Below are 15,854 nucleotides of genomic sequence, written 5' to 3'. Positions count from 1 at the left end.
GAAATGCTTAGCAGTATTTCGTCTGCCGCTACGTCCTGAGTTCAAATTCAGCTGAGGTTGACTTTGCCATTCATCCTTTCAGGATCAATTAAATAAGTACCAGATACACATTGGGGTCGATGTAATCGACTAGTCCCCTTCCCCCCAAATATTCAAGGCCTTGTGCCTAGAGTAGAAATTATTATTATTATTATTATTATTATTAATATTATTATTATTATTACTCCTGTTGTTATCCGCATCTGTCAGTATTTTCCCCCACTTCTTAAGTCTACTTTTTGTTTCTGCTTTCAGATCCAGACTTTGTTCAGGAAGTACTTTAGAGCCGAGAGCTTCCGTAAGGCACTGATTTACCAAAAGAACTATCTGTTGGTGCTGCTGGGTGGTTTCCAGGACAGTGAGCAGACTGTCCTTGCTCTTCTGTCACGGATGAATGCTAGGGGTCATGACAATAGGTTGTTAGGGGATTCATACAACCAGGGCCAACACAACCGATGTCATCCTTTGGCCAGGTTCCGAAGTGCAGCAAGGGTCATCGTAGCAATCTCACGGTAGGTGGCCCCCATTACACACCACCTTCATTCCAGCTGTTCCCTACAATGCTCCTTTTTCCTCTTCAATGTGTTTTTTTTTTTATTTTGTTTCCCTTATTTATTGTGTTGTGGCAAGAGCCATCGACAGCCTTGAGGGATTGGAAGACTGGACTAGCCAAACTCTTATAAAGAGTAGCCACATATTGGTTGAGATAAGAGGTTAGTAGGAGTCGTTGAGAGGTCGGTAAGAGTCAATGTGTTAGTTCCATGTTGAACTTACACCAAACCTTACGTTGTTGTAATGATAGTTGTTTGAATTACTGTGTGTTGGTCCCTTTGCTAGAATGTGATAGGGGTTCGATTCCTCGGCCCACAATATATCGGATACAGCTATGCAATGTTAACCAGCTAGAGGAGATGTCTTCTTAGGGTTAAAAAATCACACTAAAGTCTGTTCAAGCATAAAATGAGAGCTAACAAGAGTGCTTAGTACAATGGAAAGCAAGAGTTGTGTGTGCTGCGAACAATACTACCTGAGAGTTGTGCTACATGTACGTTAGAACAGCAATTAGGACATAAAATATTGCAAATTGTTTCTGTCCCTCTCATCACCTGGCACAAAGCCCTTTTCTTCATTACTCTGCCCCATCAGTCGAGGGGGTCTTGTCTTATGAGGTACTTGGTGGCCTCTCTGGTGCTGGTGTCATCTAAAAAGCACCCAGTACACCCTGTAAAGTGATTTGTGTTAAGAAGGGCACCCATCTGTAGAAACCATGTTAAAATTGACAGTTGAGCTTGGTGCAGGCTTCTGGTTTATCAGCTCCAGTTAAACTGTCCAACCCATGCCAGCATGGAAAGCACCAACCAATCGTGGTTGTTGCCAGCCCCCCTCTGGATCCTGTACCGGTGGCATGTAAAAAGCACTCACTACACTCTTGGAGTGGTTGGTGTTAGGAAGGCATCCAACTGTAGAAACACTGAGAGATCAGATTGGAGCCTGGTGCAGCCTCCTGGCTCCCCAGACCCCAGTCGAACCGTCCAACCCATGCCAGCATGGAAAACGGACATTAAACAATGATGATGTGTATATATATATATATATATATATGCACATACACACACACACACACACAGAGTAATCCTTCGCCATATCGCGGTTCACCTATCGCGATTTATTATTTAAGCTTACGCTGATTCCTCCGTGGTGTTGTTTTGTATTTATACCGTAAATCCTCGAGTATAATCCACATTTTTTCCTCCGAATTTAAAGGTCAAAATCCCTAGTGCGTACTATATACGAGGTTAAAAAGGAAAAATATTTTCTAAGCAATGTCCAAATCGCTATTTGCTGTCTGGCAATGTTTATTCAGTTGCATTTTGTGATGTCAGGTGCAAAAATACCTTAAGGTAAGCCTGAAAGCAATGAAGTTATAAAAGAATCATCCATAACTTGCAGTAAGCAACATTTATTAAACATTATTACTGTTATTTCTTTATTTTCTGCAAACAAAATGCACAAAAAAGCTACACGTTTGCATTATGTTATATATATAATAATAATAAAAGACGTTACCGTAAACATTTTTACAAACCAAGGATGTTATATAGACCTCCTTGACTCATGTTTGAGAAGGGGTGCGTATTATACACAAGGTTTAGGTTTTTCAGAGGTACAGCCCCCTAAAAATCCCCTGGACCATACTCGAGGTTTTACGGTAATAAAATAAATATATATGAATTATAAAAACAAAACAATTAAAAAATATACAGTACTGTTTCTACTTTGTGGATCTTTACCTATCACAGGGGGATTGGGCAAGTAACATCCGTGATAGTTGAGGGGTTACTGTACATGAATAGCATGTGTTAGTCATATGAACCATGTACAGAGATGCCATCAGCTTGGTGAAAGTTAGCAATGGTGAGCTCAGTGAGGAATATAGTGTAGTATGCAGAGAGGTGTCCACCAGGGTTCAGTTCTTATTCCTTTCCTGTTTGTAATAGTTTTTTGGCTTGACCAGGAGATTAAGACTGGCTGCTTTCACCTTTTAAGATTTTGAATCCTAATCTTGTTGTTGGGATGGTCACCTTCTGATTGTCATCTTATGTTAAAAAAAAAGAAATACCAGTATTTTAATGGTGTTAATTTCGTGCAATTATATTTTCATGTTTTGAAAAATTTCCTAAGGAAGAAACTTCATGGCTTCTGTGTTATGTAATTTATTATCTTCATTTCCATCTTTTGTGTTCCAGTATGAAGTATTTGGTGAGGAAACTGCAACAAGCATGTGCTCTATCCTTGAGTGGGGTCCTTAACCTCTCTCCACAGCACCGAGGAAAATTCAAGCCCTCAGGTACGTTTACACAATCAACCACCTGGTTCCTATTGTCTCTCTATGTACATGCACACTAACGTACTTAAACCCTTCACTCGCTCTGTAGTGTAGGCCATCTATGACTGCTCTTGACCCTGGACTGTCTTTACTTCTTCTGTCTATCCACATGCGCACCTTCGTTTTGGTATCACCACTACTATTTTTTTTTATCTCCTCTTCTTTCTAGCTCTCCTGTCTGACCACCTCTGTCCGGCCTTCGCCATGATTGATTGCTAGCCACTAAACCTTTTTTATTTTCTCTCCTTGTTATTTTGTGTTCTTTTCTGTTGAAGAGCATAGGCTTGAAATGTAAAAGACTTTATCATTTCCTGAGTGTTAAACTAATACACCTGTTTGTTGTTTACACACCTGTCTTTGTCTTTTGTTTCATTTTTTTGTAAATTCCAACTTCTTCTACCTAGTTGGATATCTGCTTTCTTTTGGATTTTGCTGCACCATATATTTCCTTAAGGGAAGGATTTCGTCTGGTTGGTTTGGAAATGTCAAGGAATGCTTCTGTAACTCAGAATTTCTTTTTCTATGCAGTGGTGTTGGTCCCACACAAATCCATTTTTAGCCTAGGGGAGAGGTGGTCTATATCAGGTCTGGCTTCTATCCTTTGACCTATCCAGCATGGAAGGCCCTACTAGGGTTCTTGTGCTTTGCTGACATAGCTCTCAGTGTTTTCGGGACACTTGAGACGTCACATTGCATCAAAGACTTGACCTTGTGGTAAATGTAGATACATGAATACACACACACACACATACACACATGTACACACACCCATCCTTGCTTCCATGTTCTTAAGCATTCTTAACTGCAGATATGTGAGAAGTTCCTGATATGTTGGTGATATGTCAGGGGGCCAGTGCCCCCTGACTGGCTCCCGTGCTGGTGGTACATGGAGAGCACTATGCGAATGCGATTGATGCCAGGCCCACCTGACTGGCTCCCGTGCAGGTAGCACATGAAAATCACCTTTTGAGCATGGTCGTTGCCACCTGAATGGCCCCTGTGCTGGTGGCATGTAAAAGGAATCCACTGCACTCTCGGAGTGGTTGGCGTAAGGAAGGGCATCCAGCTGTAGAAACATTGCCAGATCAGATTGGAGCCTAGTGCAGCCTCCTGGCTTGTCAGCCCTCAGTCAAACCGTCCAACCCATGCCAGCATGGAAAACGGACGTTAAACGATGATGATTATCTGCTTCATACATTCCTTTTTGCTGCTCAGTCAGTCTGGTTTGAAGTGTTTAACACAGATTGCTGCTGTTGTTGTTTTGCCTCTGACTGCTTTAAACTTTATTATTTGTGTCACATACTCTAACTAGTTTCGTTACTTGACCTATCAATTTCTCTGCCAATAATGTGTCCCCCTCCCCTTGTTCCTATACCAGGGCTGCTTCCCACTGTCTCACCTGATCATTGGTCACATGATTCCACTTGGCTAATCACTGGTTCATCATTGGAATAGCTAGAACATCTAAAACTTTTATGCAGACACACATCATCATCATCATTTAACGTCCGTTTTCCATGCTGGCATGGGTTGTATGGTTTGATTGGGGGACTGAGGCGGCTGCACCTGGCTCTAATCTAACCTGACAATGTTTCTATAGCTGGATGCCCTTCCAAACACAACCACTCAGAGAGTGTAGTGGGTGCTTTTTATGTGCCACTGGCACAGTAGCCAGTCAGGCGGCACTAGCATCAACCACACTTGAATGGTCCTTTTTACATGACACTGGCATCGGCCACGCTTGAATGGTGCTTTTTATGTGCCAGTCAGGTGGCACTGGCATCGGTCACAACTATGATTTCACTTAACTCAACTGGTGTTAGGCACAGCATATTGCCTGACGATTGAAGGGTACTTTTAAACGGGCCGGTTATGTGACACTGTCATCAACCACAGCTACAATCTCACTTGGCTTGCTGGGTCTTCTCAAGCACCACATATCTCCAAAAGTCTCGGTTGCTTGTCTCTGTGAGGCCCAACATTTGAAGGTCATGCTTCATCATCTTATGCCAGGTCTCCCTGGGTCTACATCTTTCACAGGTTCCCTCCATCTTTAGGATGTGACACTTCTTTACACAGCTGTCCTCATCCATATGCAACACATGACCATACCAGTGCAATTCTTTTCTCTTGCACACCACGTCTGATGCTTCTTATGTCCAACTTTTCTCTCAGGGCGCTTACACTCTGTCGCGTATGCACACTGACATTACACATCCAGCAGAGCATCCTAGCTTCTTACACATCCAGTGGAGCATGCAGTCCCACCACCAATGACACACACATATATATACATGTGCCAGCACCATATAAAAAGTACCTGTGCTGGTGCTACATTAAAATCACCCAGTACATTCTGTAAAGTGGTTGGTGTTAGGAAGGGCTCCCAGCCATAGCAACCATGCCAAAACAGACAATTGAAACCTGGTGCAGTTCTCTAGCTTGCCAACAGCTGTCGAACTGTCCAACCCATGCCAGCATGGACGTCAAATGATGATGATGGTGGTGCACACACACACACACACATACACAAGAAAATGCCTTCATTTCTTATCACTCAGTCACTCTGTCTGCCTCCATACTCTAATTTACACATTGTCGTGCCTCTCTGTCTATCTGATTGTCTGTCTGTTTCACACACTCACACACACACACACACACACACTTTCTCTCTCTCTCTCTCTCACACATATCTCTCTCTCTCTCACTATCTCTCTCACATTATCTCTCTCTCTCTCACACTATCTCTTTCTCTCACACTATCTCTCTCTCTTTCTCTCACACTATCTATCTCTCTCTCTCACATTGTCTCTCTCTCTCTCACACTATCTATCTCTCTCACACTATCTCTCTCTCACACTATCTCTCTCTCTCTCACTATCTCTCTCTCTCTCACTATCTCTCTCTCTCTCACACTATCTCTCTCTCTCTCACACTATCTCTCTCTCTCACACTATCTCTCTCTCACACTCTCTCTCTCTCTCACACTATCTCTCTCTCTCTCTCTCACATTATCTCTCTCTCTCACACTATCTCTCTCTCTCTCACACTATCTCTCTCTCACTTAGTCGATCATCATCACTCTTGCCATTGTCTCTCACACACTCTCTCACCATCTCTCCCTTCTCTCTCTCTCCTCCGCCACAGGTCACACAGTGCCATGTTCCAGCTCTGCATCGACCACGACGTCCAGTACCTATTCTGCCCCACTCGAAGGTGCCACAGCTGCAACCAGTCCGCACAGCAACCCGTTCATGTCAGCACCGTATTGCAGCCTGAAGCTGCGCTCTAGTGTCAGTTCAGTACGGCCAAGACCGAGTTTTGGTCACAGTCCACCTGGGTATGCATCGTCAGTGAGGCACACGGCCAACACCAGTTCCAACAACATCCAGGGGTTCAGTCCCAGCAGTTTAGCAACGCCACCAATCAAAACGAACCTTACATCGTCACAATCACGATTTATGACCCCACCAACAAAGGAAGGGAACCACCTAAGAGGGACTTTGGTGACGGTTCCGTCCGTCTATCAGCTCACGGAGGACCATTCAGATCATTTTCTACAGCAGTAAGTTGCTCTTTCAATTATTATTGTTGTTGCTGTTGATGATGATGATGATGATGATGTCCCTTTCTCTTGTTGTTCTTTGTATAGAAGTGGTGGTGGTTGTGTTTGTTGATCATGGTGCAGGCATGGCTATGTTGTTGAGAAGCCTGCTTCTCAACCGTGTGGTCTCCAGTTCAGTCCTGCTGCATAACACCTTGGGCAAATGTCTTTTACTGTTGCCCTGAGCTGACCAAAGCTTTGCTAGAGAATTTGGTAGATGAGACTTGTGTGGAAGCATATCTGGTGCACGTGTTTATGTATGCGTGTGTATGCATGTGTCCGCTTGTATTTGTGTTTGTTTCCCCTACTTGGCAGCTGGTGCTGGTTTGCTTACACCCCCGTTACTTAGCAGTTTGACAAAAGAGACTGATAAAATAAATGCCAGACTTAAAAATCTAAGTCCTGGGGTTGATTTCTTTGATTTCTTTGATTGCACCTGTCAAGGTGGTGTCCTAGCATTGTCACAGTCCTATGACTGAAACAAGTTAAAAATAAAAGGCAAAAGTTACCATGTAACCTAACTAGCATTGCAATCTTAGTCATTAATCAATTAATTAATTAAATCTTATCAACATTGTTTTTTGTGTTTCTTTTTCTATCCTAATTAGATCTATTGATGCTTTTACATGGTCACTTTTTACTGAAAAATCTCGCAGGATATTAAAGTAATTATTTTCACTAGTTGTTCCCTGCTGGTGATGGTACCAAACCATTTCTCATCCATTTCAAATTTCCAAGCAATCTCTTAGTGTGTCTATTTCTCTGCCTCACCCTATCGGACAGTGGCTATGTTTTTTTTACTTTTCCTGGTCTCATCTTATTGCATGTGCATTCCATCCATTACAACGACAACATTGAGAGAGAGAAGCAAGTTATTGGTCTTTTTTTATTTTAGATCTTTCCAGCAACCAGTAATCACACGCAAAAAGCATCATTCAAGCGTGGCGGTTGCAGTGCCGCTTGAATGGCCCCCGTGCCAGTGTCACGTAAAATGCACTTCACTACACGCTCAGAATGGTTGGCGTTAGGAAGAGCATCCAGCTGTAGAAACATGGCCAGATCAGATTGGAGCCTGGTGCAGCCTCCCGGCTTGCCAGTCCTCAGGGAAACCGTCCCACCCATGCCAGCATGGAAAGCAGATGTTAAACGATGATGTTGATGATGATGAATAATTATAAATCATAATTGAATTTATAATTATTTGTTGTCTGTTATCAATTGCAGAAATACCACCTACTTCCTTCCCCTTATTCTCTCATGCTATATATATATATATATATATATACACACACACACACACACATATATATATATACATACATAAAGCTCCACAATGCTCCAGCGGGGGGTGGTGATCCCTGCTGTACTCTTTCACCACTCTTTCTCCCACTTTTTCTTCTGTTGGCCTGCTCGCTTAGCCAGCAGGGTGGTGATATTCGAAGGCTAAAACAATGCGAAGCGCATTGTGACCAGCGATGTGTAACAACATCTGATGGTCTGGTTGGTCACGTGATCACGTGATACATACATACACACACAGACACACATATATATATATACACATGTATATATGTGTATGTATATATATATATATACACACACACACACACATATATATACATATACATATGTGTGTAATAATGCTATACTGTATGATGCATGTTCCTCTATCACTTTGTGTAGCAGCAGGAGTTTAACTATATGTATACACACACACACATACATATGTAGAGGCACGTGGCCTAGTGGTTAGAGCTGCGGATTCGTGATTGAGGGATAGCAGGTTTGAATCTCAGACCGGGCAATGTTTGTGTTTATGAATGAAAGACCTAAGCTCCACACGTCTCTGGCAGAAGTTAATGGCAAACTTCTGCTGACTCTTTTGCCATAACCTTCTCTCACTCTTTCCTCTTGCATCTAGCTGCTCACCTGTGACTGACTGGCATCCCGTCCAGGTGGGGAACCTATACACCAATGAAACTGGTAAATCGGCCCTTATGAGCCAAGCATGGCTGAAGAAGAAACAAACAACAACATCCCTGTCCCGGTGGCACGTAAAAGGTACCATTTGAATGTGGTTGATGCCAGTCCCCTTGCAGCGACTGGCTCCTGTGCCAGTGGGACATAAAAGGCACCAGCTGAATGTCGTCGATGCCTGCCCCCTCGCTGCAACTGGCACCTGTGCCAGTGGCACGTAAATAGCACCCACTACACTCTCGAAGTGATTGATGTTAGGAAGGTCATCCAGCTATAGAAACACTGCAAGATCAAATTGGAGCCTGGTTGGTTCCAATCATTTTATTTCCATTGTTTTTTTTGATATTTCAGTCTTGGTATTTCTTTTTCTTGTCTCACTTTTCCCCTATTTTATTCACCATTTACCAACTTTTCAGGCTGTGGTGTGTGTGTGCAAAGGCTTCTATTTTCTCTCCTGCCACACACTTCTCTAGTCCTCAATCTATCAAACATTCTGTATCTGTTACGTAAACCATTCTCTACTTCCCCTCCCATTTGTACATACAATCGTGCAGCACCACTTTATTAAATACAACTTTCTGGTCTCTTTAGCCATTCTTTCAAGTTTCAATTTCTTCCACTGAAGAATGTCTCCAGAATATCTCAATATTGGGGTTTTCTCTGGTTTCAATCCCTTTCATGAATTGATTTTTTCCTGTTTATTTTGTTCCAAAGAACTTACTGATGCTCTTCTCAGCTTCTCCAAAATTCCTCCTTTATTTTTTGCTTCATCTCATCTTTTATCCTCTTCCAACAGGCTTTTTGTATTGTGTACTTGAATTTAAAAATTTTTTTTGTGCTGTGTATCTTGGGAACAGTTGATGGTTTGGCAACAAAAAGAACATCTAGTTATAGAAAACCTGCCTCAACAAATTCTATCCATCCTATGCAAGCATGGAATAGTGGATGTTAAACGATAATAGTGACAGAAGCCCCCTTACCTATTTCTTTACTACCCACAAGGGGCTAAACATAGAGAGGACAAACAAGGACAGACAAAGGGATTAAGTCGATTACATTGACCCCAGTGTGTAACTGGTACTTAATTTATCGACCCCGAAAGGATGAAAGGTAAAGTCGACCTCGGTGGAATTTGAACTCAGAACGTAATGGCTGACGAAATGCTGTTATGCATTTCGCCCGGCGTGCTAACGATTGTGCCAGCTTACCAGTAGCCCCCTTACCACCTCACTCAGACAATAGTATGTACTCAAGATTTAGAAAAGGAAAACATAGCCCAGAATAAACTGTTGAAGAAGGAAAAGACTGAATCGTCCAATTTGAATGTATCTGCTTAGTTAAGAGTAACCTGGGACACAACATTTCAGTTTTTCTACTCAGGATATAATTCTGTGGGAGATTTGGCTGATATTTCTAGCAAGATTGAGCCACCATCGAGAAGTTTGTATGGCAGACATAGTAACTGGTAACCGTGAAACTAAGTCTCCATTACTGAGTTATCTCCCTTTACAATATTATTTCTCTCTTTGTTTCTTTACTAATTTCTCTCTCTCTCTCTCTCTCTCTCTCACACCATCCGTGATCAGAAATCTCGGTTTGCCTAATCACCAACAATTGCTGGGGCTGCCTTCTTCCACTAACAACGGAGACATTCCACAGAGTTCGAACTGTGAACGCCAATCCCCCTGTACTATACAACATTGTGACGATCTCTCTCAACGTTTTGAACAAGTCCAAAGCAACGTCGACCAAGTGAGACATTGTGAGTTACCTCCCTTATTTTATCTGATTTTTTTTTTCCTCTTTTTCAATTTTTTTTTTTAGAACGGAAGCTGGATCCGGTTGGCTGATTTACGAATTTGAGTCTGTGTGTGTGTAGTAGTAGTAGTAGTAGCTTTAGTATCTGCTGTGTGCTTTCTATAGATTTGTTTGTATATGCGGTTGAATTGTGACTTAAGATTGAAAATGTTTACAGGTGCGGACATGGTCATGTGGTGAGAAGCTAGTTTCCCAACCACATATTTCTGAGTTCAGTTCCCCAGCAGGGACATTGTTAACCAGTGTCCTCTTTTATAGCTGTCGGTTGTCCAATACTTTTGATCGTTAGCCACTACACACATTTTTTTTCTCTCCTTGTTTCTCTCCTTGTTTTTTTCTGTGTTGCTTTCTGTAGAAGAGCATAGGCTCGAAACGTAAAAGACTTTTTCTATTCCTGAGCGTTATACTAATACATCTGTTTGTTTTGTACACCACCTGTCTTCCTCTTTTGTTTTTTTCGTAAACTCTCCCTATATATATATGTATGTATGTATGTATGTATGTATGTATATATATATGTATGTGTGTATATATACATATATATGTGCGTGTGCACGCATGTGTATTTATTTGCATGTATGTATGAGTAAGTTTATATTTTCCTATCGTCCTGGCTTGCAAATAAGTTATGGTTACCATCAAGAAAGTATCCAGCTTTAAGCCCTTAGCATTTAAGCCGGCCATATCTGGCCTAAATATCCTACTACTTTTATATTCACACAGGGCAGATCCAGCCTCTCACACCTGCCCTACAATGTCATTCTAAAAATAAATAATCACATCAACGAAATCCCAAAGCTATGAGATGATGCACGATTAATTCAAAGCAATGTTGATAAACAGGCTTTACATTTGACAGAGAAATCTAAATGCTCAGAGGCTAAAGTAGTTTAGTCAGATCGATGCAAGCCTGGAAAATATACATGCTAAAATGATGACAATCACATGCGCACACACACACACACACACACACACACACACAAACACAAACACACACACAGAGAAATTTTCACTTCTGATGGGCCAAGAAAAGAACCACTATTGAACCTGCTAGAAGTAGCAGCCAAATCTTCTTCAGATTATGCTTTCTACCTTTAACACACACGCGCACAACACACACACACACACACACACACACACAAATTTTCACTTCTGATGGGCCAAGAAAAGAACTACTATTGAACCTGCTAGAAGTAGCAGCCAAATCTTCTTCAGATTATGCTTTTCTACCTTTAACACAATCACACACACACACACACACACACACATTGGTCATTGGAGCTGGGTTGGGCACAGCTGGAGTGTCTTTGATCATATGTCTGCTCAATGTGGGATGACTTAGGTTAAACAGTAACCACATCAACCCTCTTTTCACTTGTTTCTGTTTCTACATTTTCTTTTTCTTTCTCTCTATTTTCAGCTCCGCAAATCGAGCGACAACGACACAGGCGGAAATATGATGGCTTTCATAAAAACATTGACCTCTGACCCTTGGCCTGGCATTTTTTTTAATTCATTTTTTTTTTTTGTATAAAACAGAAGGCACAAGCAAATTTACCTGTGTGCATGTGTGTTTTTATATATATATATATATATATATTTGTGTATATATATATATATATATATATGTGTGTGTGTGTATGTGTGTGTATATGTGTGTGTGGAGTGTGTGTGTGCATGTATGTATATATGTAAATATATAAATGTGCATTAATGCAGTGTGCATGGCGCACACAACACGTGTGTATGTGTGTGTATGCATTGTGTGAATATGTTGTGTGTGTGTTTATTTGTACACAAGAAAAAATACTGGTGACGGTGAAGACGTGAAGAGGGAGGTGGGTGGGAGACATACTTCATGGCATGCAGTGTGTGTGTTTCCTAATATGGTGTGTAACATCCTTCCCCCCACTCTCTCCTCTCTCTTCCTGCCTCCTCCTCCTACCTTTATATTGCAGTGCCAATGCATTTTATTGGGTGTTTTTTTTTTTTTAAATTTTTCTGAAGGCAGGAGAGGAATAATCTATGCACCATACACACACACACACACACAAAGTAAACGCTTAAACTGATATGCTCCTTGACACCCACATATCCATTGGAGCTAGGTAGGATTGACCACTACGAACCTTCTGGTGTCTAAAGCCTGTCACACCTTCTTAGAAAGTAAAAAAAACAGGGCTGTATGATAAGGATTGCAGAAAGTGTTGTCTGTGTGTCCATATACACACAGGGAACAAATATCTGTGCGTGTGTGTGTGTGTGTATGTATATAAATAAATATGAATGTGTACATATATAGGCGTAGGAGTGGCGTGTGTGGTAAGTAGATTGCTTATGAAACACATTCATGGTTCGGTTTCAGTCCCACTGCGTGGCACCTCAGGCAAGTGTCTTCTGCAATAGTGGATTTGGTAGACGGGAACTGAAAGAAAGAAGCCCATCGTATACATGTATATCTATATATATGTATGTGTTGTGTATATGTTGTTTGTCGCTGTGGTGTTCCCCCAACATCACTTGACAAATGATGCTGGTGTGTGTTTACGTCCCTGTAACTTAGTGGTTCGGCTAAAGAGACGATTAGAATAAGTACTAGGCTTAAAAAGAATAAGTCCTGGAGTCGATTTACTCGACTAAAGGTGATGCTCTCCAGCATGGCCACAGTCAAATGACTGAAACAAGTAGAAGTGTAAAGAGTATATATTTGTATGTATTTGTGTGTGTTTGTGTGGGTATATATATATATAATATTATATATATATATATATATTTGTGTATATATAATATATATATATGTGTGTGTGTGTATGTGTGTGTATATGTGTGTGTGAGTGTGTGTGTGCATGTATGTATATATGTAAATATATAAATGTGCATTAATGCAGTGTGCATGGCGCACACACCACGTGTGTATGTGTGTGTATGCATTTGTGTGAATATGTGTGTGTGTGTGTTTATTTGTACACAAAGAAAAAATACTGGTGACGGTGAAGAGGGAGGTGGGTGGGAGACATACTTCATGGCATGCAGTGGTGTGTTTCCTAATATGGTGTGTAACATCCTTCCCCCCACTCTCTCTCTCTCTTCCTGCTCCTCCTCCTCCCTTTTATATTGCAGTGCCAATGCATTTTATTGGTGTTTTTTTTTTTTTTTTAAATTTTTCTGAAGGCAGGTAGAGGAATATCTATGCACCATACACACACACACACACACAAAGTAAACGCTTAAACTGTATGCTGCTCCTTGACCCCACATATCCATTGGAGCTAGGTAGGATTGACCCTACGAACCTTCTGGTGTCTAAATGCCTGTCACACCTTCTTAGAAAAGTAAAAAATAACAGGGCTGTATGATAAGGATTGCAGAAAGTGTGTCTGTGTGTCCATATACACACAGGCACAAATATCTGTGCGTGTGTGTGTGTGTGTATGTATATAAATAAATATATGAAAGTGTACATATATAGGCGTAGGAGTGGCTGTGTGGTAAGTAGATTGCTTATGAACCACATGGTTCTGGTTTCAGTCCCACTGCGTGGCACCTCAGGCAAGTGTCTTCTGCAATAGTGGATTTGGTAGACGGGAACTGAAAGAAGCCCATCGTATACATGTATATCTATATATATGTATGTGTGTGTATATGTTTGTTTGTCTGTGGTTGTTCCCCCAACATCACTTGACAACTGATGCTGGTGTGTTTACGTCCCTGTAACTTAGTGGTTCGGCTAAAGAGACCGATAGAATAAGTACTAGGCTTAAAAAGAATAAGTCCTGGAGTCGATTTACTCGACTAAAGGTGATGCTCTCCAGCATGGCCACAGTCAAATGACTGAAACAAGTAGAAGTGTAAAGAGTATATATTTGTATGTATTTGTGTTGTGTGTGTGTGTATATATATATATAATATATATATATATATATATATATAAATAAATTTATGTAAGTGTACATATATATTTGTGTGTATGAATTTGTATATATATGTATATGTCATAATGAAAAGAAAAACTTTTCACACAAACTAGGGAACATTTCGGTTTATTAACCGTGGAATACCTTGATTGTGCGTTCAGTGGTATTAGAAGCAAAGCATTTTGAATAATTGGTAAATCTTGAGTTGCATATATTCATGGTTGTCGAAAGAATCTCATTTCAAGAATCAGACATTCGAAACGACAGACTTACATTCAGGATTCAAGATGCTTTTGCTTTTACTGAACTGTTTGTGTGTGTGTGTGTGTGTGTGTGTGTGTGTGTGTGTGTGTGTGTGTGTGTGTGTGTGGTGTATGTGTGCGTGCATGTGTGTATAGGCCCCTGATATTTAAAATAAAGTGTTAACACTTAAGGTGTGCAAATTAGTAGCCCCACTTTTTTCTTCTGGCTACTGTAATCGTTGAGTATATAAACAGCTTGACTGCTTATTTCTCTGGAATTGGTCAAACCGATGTAGACACCTGTGATGTGAGTCCTTTAAGACTCCGAAATCAATTTACGTTGTTCATCATTTTCCCATTTATGGAAAACAGCTATATTAGTCCTGTTTATTAAAAAAAAGGTACTATATAGGTTATATATATATAATACATACATATAATATATATATATATTATATATATATATATATATGTATATATAGATATGTATATCTATATGTATATATATATATGTATATATATATATGTATATATTATGTATATATATATATGTATATATATATATGTATATTATATATGTATATATATGTATGTATATATAGTATGTATATATATGTATGTATATATATGTATATATATATATGTATATATATATGTATATATATATATATGTATATAGATGCACACACATACCTGTGGGTGTTTAATATAAGAAGTGGCTTCCTAAATATTTATATTTATACACTCACACAGACAAATGTATATACCTGTGAGTGTTTCATATAAGAAGTGACTTCCTGTGTGTATACACACACACACACACACACACACACACACCACACACACACACACACATGTATTCACACATAAGAGCACATATATCTATAGGTGTTTGATGTAAGAAGTGGCTTCCTAAATATATATGTATACACACACACACAGATTAACAGATGTATATAGCTGTCGGTTTTTATTATAAGAAGTGTCTTCTTAAGTATACACACACACACACACACATATGCGAGTGTTTAATATAACAAGTGGCTTTCTAAATACATGCATACATGTATACACACACACACACACACACACACACACACACATATATAACTGAATGTTTAATATAACAAGTGGCTTTCTAAATATATACACTCCCACACACATAGCTGTGATTGCTTAATATAAACTCTGTGGAGCGGTCAGCTTCGTAAAGGAAACAAAAAGGACTGTTTCAATCCATTTTAAAATTTGATGTTTCACTCCCAGTGACCTTTGTCCAGCTTTGACCCTTGTAAGGGATGTCAGGTGACTTATTTCCAAACGAGTACTCTATGTTCATTGGCTTCTCAGTCCTTATATCATTTGATATCCCT

The 15,854-nt window shown here is 40.3% G+C and overlaps 1 protein-coding gene across 1 annotated transcript in view; it reads left to right on the top strand.

The window, feature by feature from the left end:
• LOC115216356 (A-kinase anchor protein 9) overlaps positions 1-11,931 on the top strand; it is a 120,701-nt gene extending 108,770 nt beyond the window's left edge. Inside the window, exons 36-41 of the mRNA XM_036506358.1 lie at positions 295-551; positions 2,787-2,887; positions 6,074-6,491; positions 7,139-7,195; positions 10,094-10,269; positions 11,746-11,931. Of these exons, the coding sequence (XP_036362251.1) occupies positions 295-551; positions 2,787-2,887; positions 6,074-6,491; positions 7,139-7,195; positions 10,094-10,269; positions 11,746-11,813 (1,077 nt within the window). The 3' untranslated portion in view covers positions 11,814-11,931. The remainder of the gene's footprint in view (positions 1-294; positions 552-2,786; positions 2,888-6,073; positions 6,492-7,138; positions 7,196-10,093; positions 10,270-11,745) is intronic.
• The last annotated feature ends 3,923 nt before the right edge of the window (positions 11,932-15,854 follow it).

Source organism: Octopus sinensis, linkage group LG10 (assembly GCF_006345805.1).
Source record: "Octopus sinensis linkage group LG10, ASM634580v1, whole genome shotgun sequence".
Lineage (NCBI taxonomy): Eukaryota > Metazoa > Mollusca > Cephalopoda > Octopoda > Octopodidae > Octopus > Octopus sinensis.
Note: the sequence above shows the minus strand (reverse complement) of the source record. Positions and strands in the feature narration are given on the sequence as shown.